Below are 21008 nucleotides of genomic sequence, written 5' to 3' on the forward strand. Positions count from 1 at the left end.
ACTGGTATTTCCTTCTTTGGTGTTTAATATGCTATGAAACTCATTCAATAAAATTTTCCTTTCAAATATTGTGTTTTTTATCTCTAGAAGTTTAATTTGAGGCTTTTTAATATCTTCTACTTCTTTCCTCGTATTTATGTTTTTCTTCACATCCTTGATCACATGAAGCATATAGTAGGTGTTTTAATATGCTTGACTGCAGTTGGGTTTGATTGTTTTAAGACTTTAAGATTGTTTTAAGCTCTTTGAGCTCAAATCAAGAGTGGCTTCTGCTCTAAGGCTAATTTAATTCCTTCTCCAAAGCGTGGCCCCCTGGGTTCTCTAATGCCCCAGGAATTCATTTAGGTCTCTCTCTTTCTCTCCTGTCTGACTGATGGGAACTCAATTTTAGGTTCTGCATGAGCTCTGGGGATTGTTCGGCTAATAGCTCCCCAGTAATCATTGTTTCCTTGATGTTCTTCCTGCCTGGTGTCATGGGGTCTCACCCTAAGCATGCACAGGTTGATGTCCAACGAATACTCAAGCAGATTTCTGTGCAGATATTTGGAATTCTTCCTTTGCACAGCGCCCTCTTTTCAGGTCCAGAAATTTTAGCAATCTCAGCCACTCAGACTTCCAATTTATTTCAGTTTAACTGAGCAAAATTTCTGGCCTCTCTCTGGACTGCAGTTGACAAATTACCTGCAGGCTGAAACCCTTCCTAATGGTAGGGTTCACCATTTATTTTTCTTAAAGATCACAGTCCTGGGCTGCGTGCTGTCCAGTATTTTGTCCAATTTTTTTTCATTGTTTATGACAGTAGGATAATTCCAGACCCTGATATTTCTCATAGAAGTGGAAGTTCTCAAGGGTATTCAGAATTGACATCATCAGTGAGCAGCACAAGAATACCATGTGCCTCTGGATGTGATGTCCTTGAAAGGATACAGTGTCACTATGCATTACTATGTGCTCTTCCAGCCTGGGCTGAATCACATCATGAGAAAATAGCAAACCAAATATGAGGAATATTCCACTAAAAACCAAGGGTGAAGGGGAACTGTATTCTTCACAAAGGTCAATGTCAGGAAAGAGAAAGCTGAAGAATTAATTCTAGATTTAAAGAAAATTAAAGAGAAATGAAAACTAAAGGCATTATGTTATCCTGGACTAAATCTTAGGGAGAAAAAAAAAATGCTATAAAGAACATTATTGGGTCAATTGATAATACTGGATTAAAGAAAATATATTACATAAGACTTTTATTAGCATTAAATTTTAGAATGCTGATAACTGTACTCTGGTTAAATAAGAGAATGTTCTTATTCTTATGTAATGTATCCTGAAGTATTTAGAGCTAAAGCTATGATTTCTGCAACTTATTCTCAGATGGCTCAGGAAAAAAATAGAGAGGTATTAAATAATAGAGCACATAGTGCAAAAGGTTAACAATTGGTGAATTTGGTAAAGAATATATTCTTGTGCAACTTTTCTGAAAGTCTGAGAATATTTCCAATTAAAAGTCTTTTTTTAAATGTGAATTTTGGAAGAGTGTTTGGCAGTATTCACTAAAACTAAACACAACGTATATTCTATGAACCAGCAGCAGTTGTACTTCTGGGCATATACTCAAGAGAAATGAGTAAGTTATAGCTCAGTGAAAAAATTAATATTATAAATAAGAGCAAATAGCTCTTTGGATAAGTCCCCAGTCCTTTTAGGCATTCATCTGAAAATGTGTAATTTTCCTTGAGATGAAACTAAGTAGTTATAATGCATGGTTCTCAAAGTGCGGTCCCCATACTAGCCGCATCAGCATCAACTGGGAGCCTGTTAGAAATGGTTATTTATGCACCTTCTTTGTCTAGACCTACTGAATCGGAAACTCTGGAATTGGGGCCCAACAGTGTGTATTTTAATAAGCCCTCCAGGTGATTCTGATGCATGCTATACCGGAGAACCCCGGCTCTAGTGAAGATACTTCAGGAATTACTGTTGTCTTCAAAAGTACTATTTCTTTCATTTTCAGCTTCTCCAATTTGGGAAATACCTGCTATATGAATGCTATTTTACAATCCCTATTTTCACTCCAATCATTTGCGAATGACTTGGTTAAGCAAGGTATCCCATGGAAGAAAATTCCACACAATGCACTTATCAGGTAATTGTTACGTACTTACTGGGTAAGCTTTTACCTTATTGATTATAGAATAATGGAATTTTACATTTTTAAAATTTTATGTACCATTGTTAGTAGTCTTTCAAATATCATACCATCCAATGTTTTGTAAACCATGCTAAACTTGTCTCTTGTTTTATCAGACGTTTTGCACATTTGCTTGTTAAAAAAGATATCTGTAATTCAGAGACCAAAAAAGATTTGCTCAAGAAGGTTAAAAATGCCATTTCAGCTACAGCAGAGAGATTCTCTGGTTATATGCAGAATGTGAGTACCAGTTGCTTTTAAACACTAGAGACGGGAAATTGAAATGATTTTAGTGTGTTACCTGATTTTTCTTTTAAAGTGAGATTTGTGTATGTATGTGTGTTCATCATAGGTTGAAAACCCTGAGGACTTTAGGTAAGGGGCAATATAACTCTTCTGTGTATTTTATCATATTTTAATAATATAGATGTGGTCTGTCAGAACCAGAATTTGGGCTGTTTTAGCTACAAAGACTATTTTAGAAAAATTACCTTTTTTTAAAAAAACAAAGTAAGAAGTGATTCATTTATTCATTCGTGCTAAGCCAACGGATAGTAAAGACTTTAAAATCCATCATTTGTTTTTTTATTCACAAAATATTATACCCCCAAACAGTAAATCTGACCTTTTTTATATAATGTTATTGATTTCCAAATGCTTTAATTGTATAAATCACAATGTTGATAAGCTATTATTGTGACAAGAAATGTTTTGATCTGATTAAAGATATTATGCCTTAGGATGCTCATGAATTTCTAAGTCAGTGCTTAGACCAGCTGAAAGAGGATATGGAAAAATTAAATAAAACTTGGAAGACTGAACCTGTTCCTGGAGAAGAAAGTTCACCAGATGTTTCAGCCACTAGAGTATACACTTGTCCTGTTATTACTAATTTGGAGTTTGAGGTTCAGCACTCCATCATCTGTAAAGCGTAAGTAGTCTCCAAGAAAAAACTTTTCCCTTTTAATTCTTTATGGCAAGTGATTTAAAACTGTTCTGAAGGTTTTAATTTTTATCTCATCTTCCTATGTCATAGGGAAACATTAATACAAATATCTTTTTTCAGTGTCATTACTTTCTATAAAAATGCTTGGTGGGGTGAGAACTAAAGTGCACTTAAATATTTTGTCATGTGTTTTAGTGCTGACTAAAGCAGTTAATTTGGACCTACGTTTTTTGGTGTGCGTGGTTTTTTTCCTTTAATCACTGTGTGGAATATCGAGTTCTTTGGGAGTACTCATTCTCATTCTTTTTTCCCCTGCAAAGACTCCTATTAGTTGCTTATTTTGTTGAACCAAATTGTTTTTAATTAAAAATGGGTTTTTAATATGAAATAGATCAAAATAGATCAAAATTTGAATTATCTTTAACTTTTGCAATGCTTTTTAGCCATGTTTACATTTGTTACTCAGATTTACTTTCTACATTTCATTAATTTTCATGCTCATTATCAGGACTTCTCTACCATGTACTTCACGTCAACAAGTGCTATTTTTATTAATCTTCCAGTTATTGATAGTACATCTCTGAAAACATTTTTTCAGACAGAGTGGAAATTTTCACAGTCCCTATATAAGTAAGAATTATTTCTGTGGCTTTTACAGGTGAACTTAATATAGCATTATTGAGTCACACATAGCTTTTCCCCCTCAACATATTACATACACTGTTCCATCATATCCTGTTACTATGTGTCACTTGGGAGAAACCTGCTTTTTTGGGTAATCTTTTTCTTCCTGAAAATCTGTTTTTCTCTTTCTTTGTTTTTTTCTTTATTTATTGGAAATTCACAACTTCACTAGTTTACGTCTGGGTATTGACATTTTTTGTTAATTTCGCTTCGAACATCATGGGGCTTTTTCATCTGAAGATTTGGGGTTTTCTTCAGCTCAAGAAAACTGTTCTCTAAATACTGCTTCTCTTCCATTTGTTCTGGAATTTTCTTTAAAAATACTCAACACCCCCAGCCACTACCCCCCAAAAATACTCAAAACCCATCCATATATTGTCTCTCCATTCTACAGAAAAAGTCCACTTCTTAAGAATACAGCTCATCTTTTTGTAAAACCTAGAGAGCCCATCAGCAGTTAATAACATGATAGACCGCTATCTTTCCCTTTCTTCCAATGCACTTTCCAAGCAAAATTTGTTCAAGTCAGAGAGAGAAGAAAAGTTTTTTATCATTTTGTTTACTTGTGGAGGAACCAACCTTCTTTTGATAGGAAACTTTCAGTGGCCTCTGATAGAAGTGACCATAGGCAGCACAGGAAGAAAGGAGACCTTGTCAAGACGGTGGCTGCCACTTGTGCCAGCAGCATCGGGCAGGCACTCGAGCTGTGCAGCACCCAGGTGTGAAGTGTGTGTTCCAGCGCATAAAGGGATGGCGCTCCCGGATGGCGGCACACCAGGCAGCCAGGCTGAACAGAGTCCACGGCGTTTGGCAAGTCCGGGGAACAGCACGGTTCTCTGGGGCCACAGCAGCAGTGGTACAGCTATCTCCTCGAAGGCTTTGCCTTATTAATTTTCTTTTAAGACAGTTCTTTAAGTACAAAATAGTTTCTGGCTGAAGGAAGTTTCCATTTACCTTATACCTCAAATTGTAATTTTCCATGTTTACCCTCTGTCCCATCTGGCTGTAGGTTAGTTTGGCCAGATTGCCAAATGTACTACCGTTTTTTTAACTATTATAGTTTAAATTGACTGGTTTTCAACTATTATAAAGCATTTCAATATATTAATAACATTGTTGAATATGAAGAATTATGAATTATCCATTTCAAGAACTTAAAAAATCCAAAATTTAATACTTAATATTCCTCATAAAACTTCCTCTGCAGTCTTCCCTACCTCAGTAATGACAGTTCCGGAAATGTGTATTTATTATCTCTTGCACACCTACATCTCATATGTCAGCAGATCCTTTCAACTCTTCACAATACATCCAGAACCTGACCACTGGCACCACTCTGGACCAAGCCACTGTCATCTCTTGCCTGGATTGTTGTAATACCTTCTAAACTAGCCTCTGTGTTTCTGTCCTTGTCTCTTTGTAGTCTGCACATTCGTCAAAGTGATCCATTTAGAATGAAAGTTAGTTCAGGCAGCCCTCTGCTTGTAACCCTTAAAATGAAAGCTGAAATCCTTACTGTGATCTACAAAACCCCTTGATCTGCCTTTCAGCAACCCCTCCCCCCAATTAATGTATAATGTACTTAATGTGTAATCTCTGACTTAATCTCCTACCACTCTTCCCCTTGCTCATTCTGTTGTAATCAAACCAGCTTCCTTGCTTTTTCTCAGAAATGCAGGATCCTGGTACCTCAGGCTTTTTCACATTTTAAGAAAGTGCTTAAATACTTGCAATTGAGGTTTTACCTGTATTGGTTTAATATGGCTTAAAGTAAGCATGATTAAAGTTTTATATGTTGTGTATTTCTTATGCCTAGTCAGTCTGTCAGTACCCGGTTAAGTTTTGTGGGAGAACAGTGTTTCTGGAGTATATTTGTATTTCTTTTGTATAGTAGTTAGACTTCTAAATGCTTACATTTGTTGTCTTTTATTCTTACAGATGTGGAGAGATTATTCCCAAAAGAGAACAGTTTAATGACCTCTCCATTGACCTTCCTAGAAGAAAAAAGCCACTCCCTCCTCGTTCAATTCAGGATTCTCTTGATCTTTTCTTTAGGGTAAATAATCTTTTCAGTATTTTGACATAATTAAATTTTATAGGTAATTGTATTTGAAGTTGATTTCTGTAAGGCAGAGTTTGGAAAAAATTGCTTGCAGGGAAAAACATGAGAAATATTTATAAATATTTAAAAGTTTGATAAGTCTAATTGTTAACTCATTAAAGAAGAAAATTGATTGCTTAAGTAGATTATACATTTGACACAACAATAAATGTTTAGACTTAGAAGCAGTTATCTGTAAACATATTAATTTGAAGCATGAAGTAACATGCTAAAATTTGGTAATGTGGATTAAAATTGGAGACACTGTATAAGTTAGTATACTAAGTTCTGAGAAATAAAAAAAATACTCTTTGCTTTTCCTTAGGTTGTGTGTACCCTATTAGAAATAAAAGGGAAGAGTCGTGTTTATCCAAAGCTGTAAATAAATATTTGTGTCTGTGATATACTGTTACAGATATTCTGGGGCATAATTGGACCTGTTGTGTAGCAGTCCTTACAACTGATGGAAATCTTTTAGGATTACCCAGTTTTTGTAATAGTGGTTCTTGTTTTGTTGTAGCAAATAGTCAGGGTTGTCTTCCTAAGATTAAAAAGCCTGTTCTTTAAATGATGAACATTTAGCTCCACCCAAAGCTAAATACTTTTCATTTTAATCATTCCTTACTATTCCTGTTATTATCGTAGAATTTGAAGCTTTTTCTATGTATCTTTATCCCCATTTTTTAAGGATTTCTTGTTTCAGTTTTCTCTAGGTAATGCTATCCACCCCAAACTTGGGTCCTTTTAGAGCAGTTGTTCTTAGTGGGCTGTCACCAGAAGATTGAGTTCCATTATAAGAAAGGGGTAGAGTTACACCTAACAGACCAGGAACACCGCCTAACCTGAAGGTGATCTTATCTCTGCTATGGCCAAACGTTAAGTCTGGATATACTTTTGGCAGTTCTTGTGTGTCCATGGGGAAAAGGTTGAGAATCTGCTACTGTAGTCTAGTTACTGTCATAAAGTGAGATGTTTCCTTGGTAAAAAAGGAAATTAGGAATTCTGAAATAGGGCATGATATAACTATATTTTGAGGATTAGGTCTTAATTTGGTAAGGTTTGTGACTCTAGACACAAAATACAAACTGGTCAGAGTTGTCATTCCACTGAAGTAGTATGACTAGAGAAGATGAGTAGCATTTAATGGGGTAATGTTGATTCAACTTCATACTTCTTTATTTTTCCCTCTTGTCTTTTTACAGGCAGAAGAACTTGAGTATTCCTGTGAGAAGTGTGGTGGGAAGTGTGCTCTTGTCAGGCACAAATTTAATAGGCTGCCCAGGTAAAGTTAATTGTTCTTTAATTTTTCTTCTTTAAAGTGCTTACAAATGTTACTGAGTAAGTAACATTTACCAAAATGGATTGATAAAGAAGGTCAGCAAAGCTGATATATAAAAAGCGTACATGATAGAAAGCTAGAATACATAAGGAAGTAAGAGGATTTGGAATGTAGAAGAACTTGAGAGTTCCAAGAAAATAGCAATAAGCAGACATGGCTCGTGAGACTGAAATAATGGTAGGGGCTAGCTAGTAAATTGTTAATTAATTCAGTAATAATTTGAATTAATATAACATTCAGTTATAATTTGTTGTTCGGTGTTGTGTTGTAGCTTCCTTCTCTTATCCTAGACTTTCAGTAAAAGTCTACTACAGACACATACACATGTGTGTGAAAATTAATTAGGAAGAGTAATTTTCTGCAATTTGTACTTTCCTTTATTCAGAGGGTCTTATAAGTTGGTAAGTTTCCTGTAATAAGGATTCTGAATTAGGAATGAAATTAACTTACATTGTATTAGTTCTCTATAAACAAATGTAAAACCTAACTAGTTAGAAAAATGATGATGTAATTATAGGACAGCTTTTAGTTCTTCCCAAGAATAGATCTCATCCACAAACAAGGTTATTATTAACATTAAGTATTTATGTGGCACTTTGCCTACAGAGTGCTTTACTTTCTTTTATTAGCTTCAATTTTTCTAAGACTAAGTGTGGAGTTTCTGGAACCTAGTCCCTAGAGACTAATTCTTTTGCATCCCATAATCTGTTCCTTTTTAGAAAGTGAATTTCTTTTAAAGAAATGACTTTCTAAATCATAACACTATTATTATGTTGACCATAGTCTATAATTCTTAAGAGACCTATTCTTTCCTATTTGTGAATGTTTTGAGGCATCGAGAGTGGGGGGAACAAGTATTAAGGCAAAGGATTATTACCAGCTGTTACTAAACTAAGGAAACTGGTGTACAATTAAAAATACTTGGTTGACCTGGCAAGGTGACTATCTGTTCCCTTTCCCATTGTCTAGCTATTTGGTTTTTCAAGTGGGGAAAAAAAAAATACTGAGGGGAATTTTTCTCCTTGTTTTTTTTTGTTATTTTGTAGGCACCTATGTTAAAGGTTAGTTTATTCCATACTTACGTGAAATAGAAGCCTTTGTATCATAAGTCTTAATTATTGGATTTGCTTTGTTTTTGTTCATTTCAATATTGAAGCCAATCTAGTTTTATTCTTGAAGGGTCAGGTATCTTTATCAAATCTGTTCATTTATAGTCCACCTTATCTTTACAGGTCAGTGATTTTTAACTATGTGTTTCATATTACCTTTTATTTTGGTAGGATTATTTGAAAATTCAGTCAAAATATTTGACATTAGTTTTAGTCTCTTCACATCAGTTGTATCCTAGTGTTCTCTGAAGTTGTGAACTTGAAGGTTATGAATTCTGGCATGCTTTTTAAAGAGAAATATATTTGATAATTTTAATTTACAGATTTTTGAGTTTGTGGCTTCTGTGATGAAAGTACATGTATATGGTAAGAAAGGAAACAGTTTTCCATAAATCAGACATTATTTTTGCCTACAGTTGAGGTTTATTCCCATAAGAGTTCTGAAAGTTGTTAAAGTGTCCTTGTGGACTGTGAAGTATATCTAGTCCATCAGGTAGAGATTATGTTCTGTATCAGAGGTGAAAAGTTTGCCACAATTGTAACTGAAAGTGTTTTTACGGAGCTAAAATCCTTTTCAGAGCCGTAAACCAGATGTGCCATGAAATTTTATATAACTTTTTTCTAAGTGGAGAAAAATGTTCCATTTCTCTCTTAGCTATCTTCAGAGAAAGTGCCACTGAAATAAGAATAGTTCTTGTCAGAAATCATCTTGAAAAAAAGGTCACCATCAAACAGGGCTGTTTAACACTTTAAATTATCATTAGTGGTTATATAACACCTAATTTTTTAAAATATATAACATTGACGTAAATTAAAGCTTTAACCCAATATCAATATCAGCATTTAAAAATTTAGTGTTCTTGTCTAATGTGTTTTATTTGGTATGGTGTTGTTTTTTTTTCTAGGAACATTGTAAGTATTATACCCAAACCTCATTAATCCACCCAACGCCCGTGTTTTATTTTTATTTGTGTTCTTAGTACTCAGCACAATGCCTAGCACATGGCAGGTATTCAGTAAATGTTTTTTGGCCAAAACTTTAGTTTGGCTAAATGTACTCTTTAAATCAAAAGCTGTCTAACATGGTTAGTTGCAGTGATCTCTTCTCACCAATAAAAGAGCTACCTCTATTATGTACAAACTAGTAATGTCATTGTCTCCTGGTTTTCAGGATCCTCATTCTTCATCTGAAGCGATATAGCTTCAATGTCACTCTCTCACTTAACAACAAGATTGGGCAGCAAGTCATCATTCCAAGATACCTGACCCTGTCGTCTCATTGCACTGAAAATACAAAATCACCCTTCACCCTTGGTTGGAGTGCGCATATGGCAATGTGAGTCCTTGAGTGAGAATCTCTTTGCCTTCCCTTTTGAAGTAGAAAAACATTATTTAGTATCTAATGAAAAGAATGACTGAACTAGATAGATAACATGACTCCCAGGTAAAATCAGACCAAGAAGAAGATTTTAATTTTGCTTTATTTTGGGATTTTGTATTAAATTACTGCCTGACTAAAATAATTGTAGTAATAAATTGAAGTAATAAAATTTTTAAACAAAATTCTTCCAAGTACATTAGTTGCCTTTCATAGTAAGTTACCTTTTTAGGGAATGTTCTTATGCTTTTAGATCACGAGAAGACAGTTTGATATGTTTTGGGAATATAAACCTAATTTGCATGTTCATAAGAGTCACCTGAACACTAAATTTACCGATTCTTGTGTTCTTTCCCTAGAAGTTCTGTTTCATTAGATCTAAGTTAGGGCTTGGGAATAGATACTTTTAACAGATGCCCTTGCTGACTCTTTGGGGTATGCAAATTTGGGAAACAGTATATTAGTTATGCTGAGGTCCCAAAAATAGATTGTGTTTTCATAAGTGGATTGTCACCAATGGGAGTGAAGAACTTCAGTGACTCCTAAAAATTTTTCCATGAGAAAAGAAGTAACCTTTACTTTTGATTTTGCTTTATCATGTATGCTGAGAAAACCTTAGGACCCCTCTGAATGTTGCTCTTTCTTCCAAATACTTGCATTACTTTGGAGCCATATATTGTAGTTCTTTTTTATACTTGAACTCTAGTTTGATAGGATCATCAAGTTTAGAACTTTAGAGGTAAATAGGATTTTAGAGATTTTATCTAAATTCTTAATTTTACAGAGGAGATCAAAGGAGATTACGTAATTTTCTTAAGGTTATATAGTTAGTAACTGGAAGAGCCAGGTGTCGTGGCTGAAATGGAATAATAGACATTTCAGGAAATGAATAAACATTTGCTAACATGAATTGATGCATTTATAAAATGTATTTCTCCTTGGGTTAATAATTTAAATATACACTATATCATATAAGTTTACACTAAAGGCCTTAATGGGTATACTAATAAAGACATGTTCCCAGAGAGTCTTAGTGTTTCTGGATTTTCTCTTATGGCCTTTCTTTGAAATAGATGTGTTCTTTTTTGGTTTTGGGGGGGGTTTTTTTTGTGTTTTTTTTTTGTTTTTTTTTTTTTTGCTTGATGCACTTGCCCTCTGCTGATAGAGTTATTACTCTTTCTGGCAGTAGTACTATTTCAAACCATCAGTGTAGACTCTATATGATAGCCTGGGCTATCTGACTCTGTAATTTAATAGTTTTAAGACTTCGGACGAAATTCCTTGACCTATCTGTAGGGAAAATAATAGAGTGGTTGTGAACATTAAATGAGGTGATATACATGAGTTCTTACTACAGTGCCTGACATCTAGATCTAGTAAGTCCTCAACAAATGAGAGCTATTATTACTTTATTGTTTAAAAGTAAAGAACTGAGACAAGATAATTTTTCCCAGATTGTTCTTTTCATATGCATTACATTTGACTTTGTTTCCAGTGCTGTTTATTGAGGTCATTGGATCAGGGAGAGACCAGAGATGGTATTTTGTTTTCTTTTTGGCCTCTATCGCTAGTAAAAATATTATAATTGTTTGCTTTTCAAGAGGATACATAAGGGTCTATAGTACAGAGTAATTCATTTTGTAAGTTAAATATATATTTTTAATAATGTAATTGTATACATTACATATTTTCTAATTTTCTGATAGTTCTAGACCATTGAAAGCCTCTCAAATGGTGAATTCCTGCATCACCAGCCCTTCTACACCTTCAAAGTGAGTTATATTTCTTGTGTACCCAAAATTTGTATTTTTAAGGATTTGGCTTACCCTAATTTCCAAAAATATCCCCTCCCCTTTTCTTTATTGTTTCTCTTTTTGCATGATAACTACTCTGTATTACTATACTTTGGAATTTTCCTGAATCTGCTTTAAACTATAATCTAGGGTATAACAAGTTTTTAACAGTGAAGCAAGTTCAGATGATCCTCTCAAAATTTTGTTCTAAAACTTCTTAAATCATCTGTTAATATTGTAATATTTCCATCCTACAAGTCTAGAAATTGACTGATGATGAGGAGTTTTAAGGATTGAAGGGATGAAATAACCCCCCGTTGGTGTAAAGCACTGTTCCTCAAAGATGCGCATTGAGATCCCAAAGCATCTTTTTACCTGTTGCTAACCAGTCTGGAAATTCTTGTCTTAGACACTGAACTATAGCTACTCTGAAAGGGGACAGGAAAACAAACACACACTGGAATGTAGCTGTTCTACAAGTATATTTATTTATTTTTGCTTAAGACCAAAAGTTTGTCCAAGAAGGGAAGCAAATACTTTTTTTTAATATACCGCCTCTGTGATTAAATTAGAATGACAGTTCCTGATTGGACAATTCTAAATGACTTGCTTGTCATTGATCTTTAAAATTAGTTTTTCTGAAAATTTGATGTCCCAAAGTACTTTTAGAAAAGAGACACTTTTGTTGTTTAAGGGTTTTGGGGGGCTTATATAACCATAAAATGACATTTGGGAACTGCTATCTTCTTTTCCTCCTGTTAATTATTTTTCAGTGCAATTAAAACCAGATGACTAACATGACTAGAAATCTGAAATGGTACCGATATGAATACTCTTGCCCGTTCTCAAGATACAAATGAGCAATACCACTTGGCTGCTTAGAAAGGGAGCAAGTGATGCATTTACAGGATGAATATTTTTCATTACTACAGGCAAGCTGCCTTCTGTGAATATAGTAACTATTAATGGAATGCACTCTTTATGTACCAGATCACTATAGTTTCAAGAAAGAGATGGTTTCATTGGGCATCATTTACTTGGCATGGTCATCTGTTCTCCAGGGTCTATTGGTATCAGAATTTGAGAATTGGTTACTAAAAGATGATTAGGCCCTAGAAGACCTGTCATGCCGATCAAACTTAAAAGAGGCTGAGTTATGAACCGAATATCATTGGTTCTACAATGTCCTTTGTCACATTTGACTCTGGCATATTAGTAGCCAGGTGTCATCCTCATTCAGCAAAGTATTTACGTGGATAAACAAATTAATATGTTCAGTTTTGCATTGGTAAGCACGAAATCAGAAATGAGGAATTAAGGTGGCTAATTGGCTATTTCTAAGTTACACTAAAAACCTTTTTGAAGACATAATGGGAGGCTCTTCAAGTGTTCAGGCTGGAGTGCACTGATATCCTGGCTGCTCTCAGCCACAGACTATGTTTGGGCTTATCACTGACCACTTGCCTCTTTTCTTTGATCTACATTGCTATGCAGTTCTCTTGGTTTCCATTGTGGCCTCTTATTTCTTGGTGCCATCATTCTGTATGTTTATTTACAGTTTTCACATTTAGATTAATTGCATTTTTCCAATTTCCATTTTACGTTTTTTTAGTATAGCATATGAATTTATGTTAACCTTCATCAAACAAAATTTGTACTCTTGGACCTTTACCACTTTTTCCTTTAGTTTATTTTCAGCTCACTTAGAAGACAACACAGTAACACCTTACTTATCTGGTATCATTGAAGAATGATATTTGATATTCCACATAAATGAATTTTTATATAACTAAAGCTTGCCTTTTTAAGCATTAATCTTAAATTTTTTTAACCATTTTAGGTGGTTATATACTCTGTGACTTTACAGAACTTCTTATATTCTTAAATAAAATATACTGAAGATAACTTAAATATGTTGTAATGACTTAGAATGAGCATTGAGCATCAGTTATCGCACTGTTTTAATATCGTAACGCCCTCAGAGGCTCTTATTCTTACAAGACAGTTTAACTTTATATTAAATGACTTTATAGTTCTTTATTGCCTTTTCCGTGGTTATTCTCTCTCACTTTTTAGCTCTCATTTCTTGATGAACTTGCTACATTATTTTATACATCATTTCCTGGGAATGAAGGGTCCCTTTCTAAAGAGTAAAGTGCATGGGCTTTGAATCTGCTGCCTTCCTCAGAAGCCTTTTTTCTTACTTTTGAATCCCTGTACTCTGGAAGGTAGAGGTTGCCAGAAATCTGACCTACATAATTGGATAAGTGGAATGTTACTGTTAATTTTAAAACACATGGATCATAATTTGAAAGATCAAAAATTAGTCCTCCCTCATGCACTCTGTTGTCAAAAACATTTATTCATTGCTATGTCTGCATGCATTCAGTAGAGTACTTGTTTTATAAAACCAATAACAAACTTTGGGGTTGATCATTAAAAGAAAAAAGGCACAAAGTGATTGGTTTACTGATACGTAATAGCATAAGAATTGTCTAAGTTTCAAAGCATGACTCTTGGAGTGGGGCAAAGGTAATGCTTAAATATAACTTTTTGGTATATCTTTTTTTTCTCTTGTTAAATCCTTTTCCATAATGGAAAAGTTTTTTTGTTTTATTTTGATATTTATGCATCAAAAGATAGCAAGGACAAATATTTATCAGACTTATATAGGGTTTTATTTTTTTCTTAAATTACAGGAATTTCCCCTTTAAATCCAAGAGCTCCTTGGCTTTGTGCCTTGATTCAGACAGTGAGGATGAGCTAAAACGCTCTGTGGCCCTTAGCCAGAGACTTTGTGAAATGGCAGGCTGCGAACAGCAGCAGGAAGACCTGGAAAAAGTAAGTAATTTCTTCTCAAAATTTCTGACAAAGATTTGTATAGCTCTTACTCTCCAAACAAATGCCTTTCATAACCAGCACCCACAAACTTAATATACAAGATAGATCGTAAACTCAGTGGATCTGTTCACACTAGTTTTGGACTGTGCCTTCTGTAGCTACAAAACAAGACTGTTTAAAGATGGATTGAGACTTTTTTAATTGAGGTATGATTGACATATAACATATTAGTTTCAGATGTACAACATAAGGATTTAATATTGTATATGTTGTGAAATGATTACCATAGTAAATCGAGTTAACATCCATCACCATCCATAGTTACAAAATTTTTTTCCTTATGATGAGAACTTTTGAGATCTACTCTCTTAGCAACTTTCAAATATGCAATACAATATCATTAACTATAGTCACCATGCTGGACGTTGCACCCCATAACTTCTTTATAACTGGAAGTTTGTACCTTTTGACATCTTTCACCCACACACACCCCCCCACCACCCTCCTCTGGCAACCACCAGTCTGTTCTCTGTATCTGTGAGCTTGAGGGGTTTTGTTTGTTTAAGAGTCCACATATAAGTGAGATCATATGTTATTTGTCTTTGACTTATTTCACTTAGCATAATGTCCTCAAGGTCCATTCATGTTGTTACAAGTATCAAGATTTACTTTCTTTTTTATGGCTGAATAATATTCCATTGTGTATATGTATACCACATCTTCTTTTTTCATTCATCTATTGATGGGCTTTTTTTTTTCTTTTTTCAATTAAAGTATTGGGGTGACAATTGTTAGGTAAAGTTACATAATGGTCGCTTTTTTGTTTCCAAGATTGAGACTTAAGAAATGAAAGTTGTAGATAAATTGCTTTCTCCTGTTAACCTTCAAAGTTCCTTTAACATATGGGTCCTCAAATTATTACTTGCTTTATTTTGGTACTAGTTGTTAAATGAGAGAACCATAGTAAACATTTTATGTCAACAGGCCAACCACATAAACTAAAGGTTTGAATAATGGGTATGAAGGCATAACTACATTATCTCCTATCTTGACCCATAATGATAGCTAATACTTTGAAGATACAAGCTTTTCTAGGAGTTTGCAACATCTTATACAACCGTTTGATTTTAAATCTCCCTTTTGGTAAGGTAATTATTTTAGTAGCTATTTTCTGTTCTGACTTGTTTCCCATCTTACTTTAAAGCTAGAGGTGTTTGTGGTTGCTACCTTGAATGAGAAATCATAAAAAATCAGAAATTCTCCCAGAAACAAAAGTTATTCAGAAAATAATTATGAATATTTACATAGTGTTGATGTAGTTTTTATTTTTCTCATTTATTAGGAAAAAATAAAACTTGCCAACATTTAAAAAGGAATATTAGGTTTAGTGACAGAATATTTACAGTATAATCCATGTATATCTGAAGAAAATACAGTATTATCTCTGATGGATTTTGAGTGAATTTGTTTTATTATTTTTACATATTTTCTAAATTTCTACAAAGAACATACTTAATTAACACTTACTATAATCAAGAAAATAAACATGTATTCTTATGTTATTATTCAAAGAATATTAAGTTTGCAGTAAGTTTTTATATTGTTATTGATAGTTAAATAACCCAAAGCATCAAAGAAAGGAAACTCTAGAAATAAAATAAACTCACTTTAAACTCTTAAGATTGCTATATTTGTACTCATTCTAGTTTCCTTTAAAAGTAACTCTCTTCTTCAGGATTCAAAATCATGCAGGATAGAGACTGACAAGTCTGAATTGGAAAACTCAGGATTTGATGGAATGAGTGAAGAAGAGCTTCTGGCAGCTGTTCTAGAGATAAGTAAGAGAGAAGCTTCACCATCTCTGAGTCATGAATATGATGATAAACCAACCAGCAGCCCAGATACCGGATTTGCAGAGGATGATATTCAAGATATACCTGAAAATCCAGATGCAGTGGAAACTGAGAAACCCAAAACAATCACTGAGCCAGGTAGGTTTAATGAAAATATCTGTTAAAGAAGGCACAGCTGTGTTCCAAATCCTTGTAGTGATACATGGCTTCTGAATAATGAGAGGTGAAATGGATCTGTATAATGTATAACAGAGCTAATGATATTTTCATGCTTTTTTTTTTTAACAGTTTTAAAAATGAGAAATAAATAATGTGAGTAGTACCCAGAGGCTGTATACACTTTGGGTGTACATCAGAAGAAAAGCCAGTATTCTTATGTGCATTTAATATATGTTTGTGTCAGTTTTTGGTCACTTTTCTCTCACCATTGCTCTCTCAGAAGTGTGAATAATTCTTAATTTTTCTATATTTGAACCAGTTTTAGTGTGCAGTCGTCCCTCAGTATCCATGGGGGATTGGTTCCAGGACCCCCACCGATACCGAAATCCACATATGCTCAAGTCCCTTATATGAAACGGCTTAGTATTTACATATATCCTATGCACTGCCTCCTGTATACTTTAAATCATTTTTAGATTACTTACGATACTTAATACAATGTAAGTACTATTAAATAGTTGTTATACTGTATTGTTTAGGGAATAATGACAAGAAAAAAAGCCTGTGCACATTCAGTCCAGATGCAACCATCGTAGGCCTAACTACTAGTACATATCAGCAATAAGGTAGCAATTTTTTTTCAAGTATGTTCAATCAGTGGTAGGTTGAACCTGGATGCAGAACCCACGGATACGGAGGGCTGACTGCATAAATAATTCAAGTTCTCCATTCTCTTTTGGGTTCATTCTTTCATAATGGTAGAAAGATCACTCAACTAAGAAGTCAGATCTTGGGCCTCTTGTCTTGGCTATACCACTAACTAGCTGTTTACCTCTTTGATACTCAGTTTTCTTATCTCTGTATGGGGATCTACCAGACATACTTCTGAAGGTTGAGAATAGAATATTAGGTAATTAATTTATAGAGATAAAAAATTATTTTTGTGGTAATTATTATATTTTGTTATTTCTCAAGTTGTCAGTGGGAACAGCAGAGCTGAGCCTCTTTGCCTTGCACGATGGGTATTTTAAGATTTTTAGGTAGAAAATTTTTACTACTTCTTCCTATCACCAACTCTGATTTTTTTCCTGCTTATATTTCTAGCATCTGTATCATTTAGCTAGCTAATGTGTTTCAGTATATCAAACCTAGAATTTTGGAGATGAAGAGAATAGTAGTGTATCACAGAATTGCTTTCTGTATTCTTGGGGTTAGGGCCTCATCAATTTTGAATTATTTTATGTGCAAGTGAAATAAGAATTACTGTAGCCTCAATTTTTTTGGGGAAAAAATAGCTGATGATTTTTGTTTATCAGAGTTCTTTTTATTCCCTCTTGATGCAAGTATTCTTATGAAATCCCCTTCTCTTATTCAACTTACTGCCCTTAGGTATCATTGGTTAATATTAGTGCATTTGTCCCTTGCCGATTTATTTTCTGCTTTCAGCTCTTTTAATTTTGTCTCAGTCCCACATCTCCTTAAAATTAACAAAGGAAGTTATTCTTATGTACATTTAGTTCTAGATTGTCTATGCCAATGGAAAACACGGAGGTTATCAAAATCATTAATAATTACAGATGGTTTACAACTATAGGAGCTTTGGTGAGAACGAACTTGTTTGTAAGTACTTTATATGGAAGAGCCTCTATTCTTTAGTTACCATCGTCCCCAGTTGGATGCTGGCCACGATTGTTGTGTTTCCTGTTTCTTTAACCTCACTATTCCATTCATCTTCTTACTATAACTGAAACCTAAAGACGTTGCTTCTCCTGCAGTTCTTTTTTTTTTCTTTTTCAGGTCTTTTTTTTTTTTTTAACATGGAAAATATTGAGCAAAGACAAAAGTAGAGGGATGAGTATAATGAACCTTCCCCCTTGTACCCATTATCAACAATAATTATCAAAAAAAAAATCCAGTCTTGTTTCATCTGTATCACAGCTTCCTTCTACACCCCACTCCCTGGATTAATTAGAAGTGAATCCCAAAAATTAGATCATTTCATCACTAAGGGTTTCAGTGTCTCTAAAAGTAAGAAATCATTTTTAAAAACATATCCTCAATCCCATTGTCATACTTTAAAAATTAACAATAATTCTAAGGAATGATCAAATATGATTAAATCCTCCATAAGTCAAATCTGGAGAGAAGTTGAAGAATAAATAGTGAACACATATATCCTACACCTAGATTCATTAATTTCACATTCTCTTTTCTCTACCCACCCCACCCCACCCTGTGTGTGTGTGTTTGTGCAGCAGTTACCTGAAAATTAGGCCCTTAAAACAACAGTAATTTTGCTATCGCTCATAATTCTATGGATTGGCTGGTCTTAGCTGGTAGTTCTTCTGCTCCGTATGATGCTGGCTGGGGCTTGTCAGGGCCGCAACATCCAAGATGAGTTACCTTGGCATGTTGGTTAGAAGGGCCCACTGGGATGGCTAGATACCCTCTCCATTCCTCCCTTCCCTTCCCCTTGCCCATCTTCCTCCCCATCTTCTCTTCATCTTTTCATGTAATCTCAGGGCCTCTTTCTTTCCATGTGGTCTCTCCAGCAGGATAGCCAGGCTTCTTACATGACAGCTCAGGGCTCCCAAAAGCACAAAAGGGGAAGCTGCCAGGCTTCCTTAATGATTAGGCTCAAAATGTGCATGGAATCAATTCTAGCACAGAGCTTTATTGGTTAAAGCACTCACAGAATCTGCCCAGATTCATTGTGAGGGGTCTACACAAGAGTAAGAATACTGGTAAGCATGGTTCATTGGAGGCCACACTTAGAGACTACACACACTTTTCTTTTTTAATGGAACCATTTGAAATTGCAGGTATCATGACATTTCATTCTAAAACACTTCAGCCTAAATCTCCTAAGTATATGGAAATTTTCCTACATAACAATTATCACAAATAAGAATATTAACAGCAGTTCTATGTATAATTCCAAAATAGAGCCCACACACATTTCCCTAATGGTCTCCAAAATACTTTTTATACTTTTTTCTTTTAACCTAAAACCCAAAGTTTATTCACTGTATTTGGTTGTTAGGTCTCTAGTTAAGGCCAGTTTTTCTTTGAAAGGCTCTCATTTTTTGTTGTCGTACTATTTTTTAGGTATAAGCTGTTTTTTTCCCCCATACCCTAAAACTTCAGAGGCTGGAGATGGAATAGGTTTCTCCTTGTTACCCATTGCCATTTCCAACGGCTGGTCTTCTTTTATCCTACAAAATTTCAGGCTGCTTTGAAGTACATGACATCAGCCTTTGCCACCTCTTGTCTCTTCCTGTAGCTGTCTTTTACCTTCCAGCAACCCCCCTCAACATTCTTAGGGCCTTCAGCATCCTCATGAATGATCCTTCACCAGTCTAGTTTCTCAGTAGATCTTCTTCCCTATCTTCATTACTGACAGAAGTCATACCCTAGACCAGTGATTGTCAAAGTGTGTCCCCAGACCATCAGTGTCATGTGGGAACTTGCAGGAAATGTCATTCTTGGCCTTACCCCACAGCTACTGAACGAACAACTCTAGATGTGGAGCTCAACATCCCGCGATTTGATTCCAAATAATGCTCAAACATACTAAAGTTTGGGAACCACTTCCATAGACTTAGTTACCATCAGTAACTGTACCTTTGAAATCTTGATCTCAGATATCCTTCTTTAACCCTTCTCTCCTTTAGCTCCCCTATTGTCATATCCTTATTTCAATAATTACTTGGTCTCATTAAGACTTCCAGTCATTTGACTTTTTTGCTATTCATCACCTCCCTTATCACTTCCCCAGTCTATATGCCGTACTGTGGTACTCTTTTAGCTCCTTGTTCTCTTTTCTGTCACGGTCACAAAATCTCAACTCTCAGCTCAGTTAGCTTCTTATTCTGTGCCTGTTTTCACAAGCAGCTGAAGATTGCTGGAGAAAAAAATCACAAAACTGTTGACTACACTTTCCTCAAATTCATGATTATACTCTTAAATGGGCACCAAATTCAATTATACTAGTTCTATTATACTTCCTTAGTAAATTTCTCTTCTCAGTCTCCATGATCTCTTCCTCAAATCTCCTGTTTTCCTTTCACACGCATTCTGCCTTCATAACTTAGCAGCATACTTTTCAAAGCAAATAGATGCAATCAGATGAAAGCTCTGCCTTCACTTTTATTGAGGAAAAGTCCCTGTTCTTATTTAAGGCCAGTCCTTCCATTCATATCCAGAATCTTATTCACTTGTGCCTTCTAAAGACTTTCACTCTTGAAATTACGCTCTTTTTCTTCTGCATCAATTCTTCCCTCTCTTTGAAATTATTCCTGTTGTGCTTTAGTATCACCGATATTTTAAAAAACCTCTTAGGACCTTATGTTTCCCTACAGCTACTGCCCCCTTTCTTTGCTCCCCTCACAGCAAAATTATTTGAGAGTTGTTTAATTCATTCTCTCTACTTTCTTACCACCTCCATGCTCTTCTCAGCCCTCTCCAAGTGGGCTCTCATCCCCACCACCCCATTTATATGGTGTTTATCAAGTTTCATTAGCAGTATTTCACACAATCTACCTACCACTCCCTACTTCACATTTAAAACTTTGTAAACGTTTTTCTCTGAGCCTCCATCATACTACACTTGTTGGGGTA

General features: G+C 34.8%; 1 protein-coding gene across 6 annotated transcripts in view; it reads left to right on the forward strand.

Annotated features, from left to right (window-relative positions):
- Positions 1 to 21008, forward strand: part of USP37 (ubiquitin specific peptidase 37) — a 75541-nt gene that overhangs the window by 37853 nt on the left and 16680 nt on the right. For 4 of the 6 annotated variants that reach the window (XM_033113007.1, XM_033113006.1, XM_033113005.1 and 1 more), the window contains 9 exons: positions 2009 to 2140; positions 2302 to 2425; positions 2926 to 3116; positions 5754 to 5871; positions 7119 to 7198; positions 9536 to 9700; positions 11449 to 11514; positions 14235 to 14376; positions 16112 to 16367. In XM_033113007.1, coding sequence (XP_032968898.1) covers positions 2009 to 2140; positions 2302 to 2425; positions 2926 to 3116; positions 5754 to 5871; positions 7119 to 7198; positions 9536 to 9700; positions 11449 to 11514; positions 14235 to 14376; positions 16112 to 16367 — 1274 coding nt within the window. Of the gene's footprint in view, positions 1 to 2008; positions 2141 to 2301; positions 2426 to 2925; positions 3117 to 5753; positions 5872 to 7118; positions 7199 to 9535; positions 9701 to 11448; positions 11515 to 12336; positions 12468 to 14234; positions 14377 to 16111; positions 16368 to 21008 lie in introns of those variants that run through there. The other 2 variants (XM_033113009.1, XM_033113010.1) reach the window with 2 other exon arrangements.

Source organism: Rhinolophus ferrumequinum, chromosome 8 (genome assembly GCF_004115265.2).
Source record: "Rhinolophus ferrumequinum isolate MPI-CBG mRhiFer1 chromosome 8, mRhiFer1_v1.p, whole genome shotgun sequence".
Classification (NCBI taxonomy): domain Eukaryota; kingdom Metazoa; phylum Chordata; class Mammalia; order Chiroptera; family Rhinolophidae; genus Rhinolophus; species Rhinolophus ferrumequinum.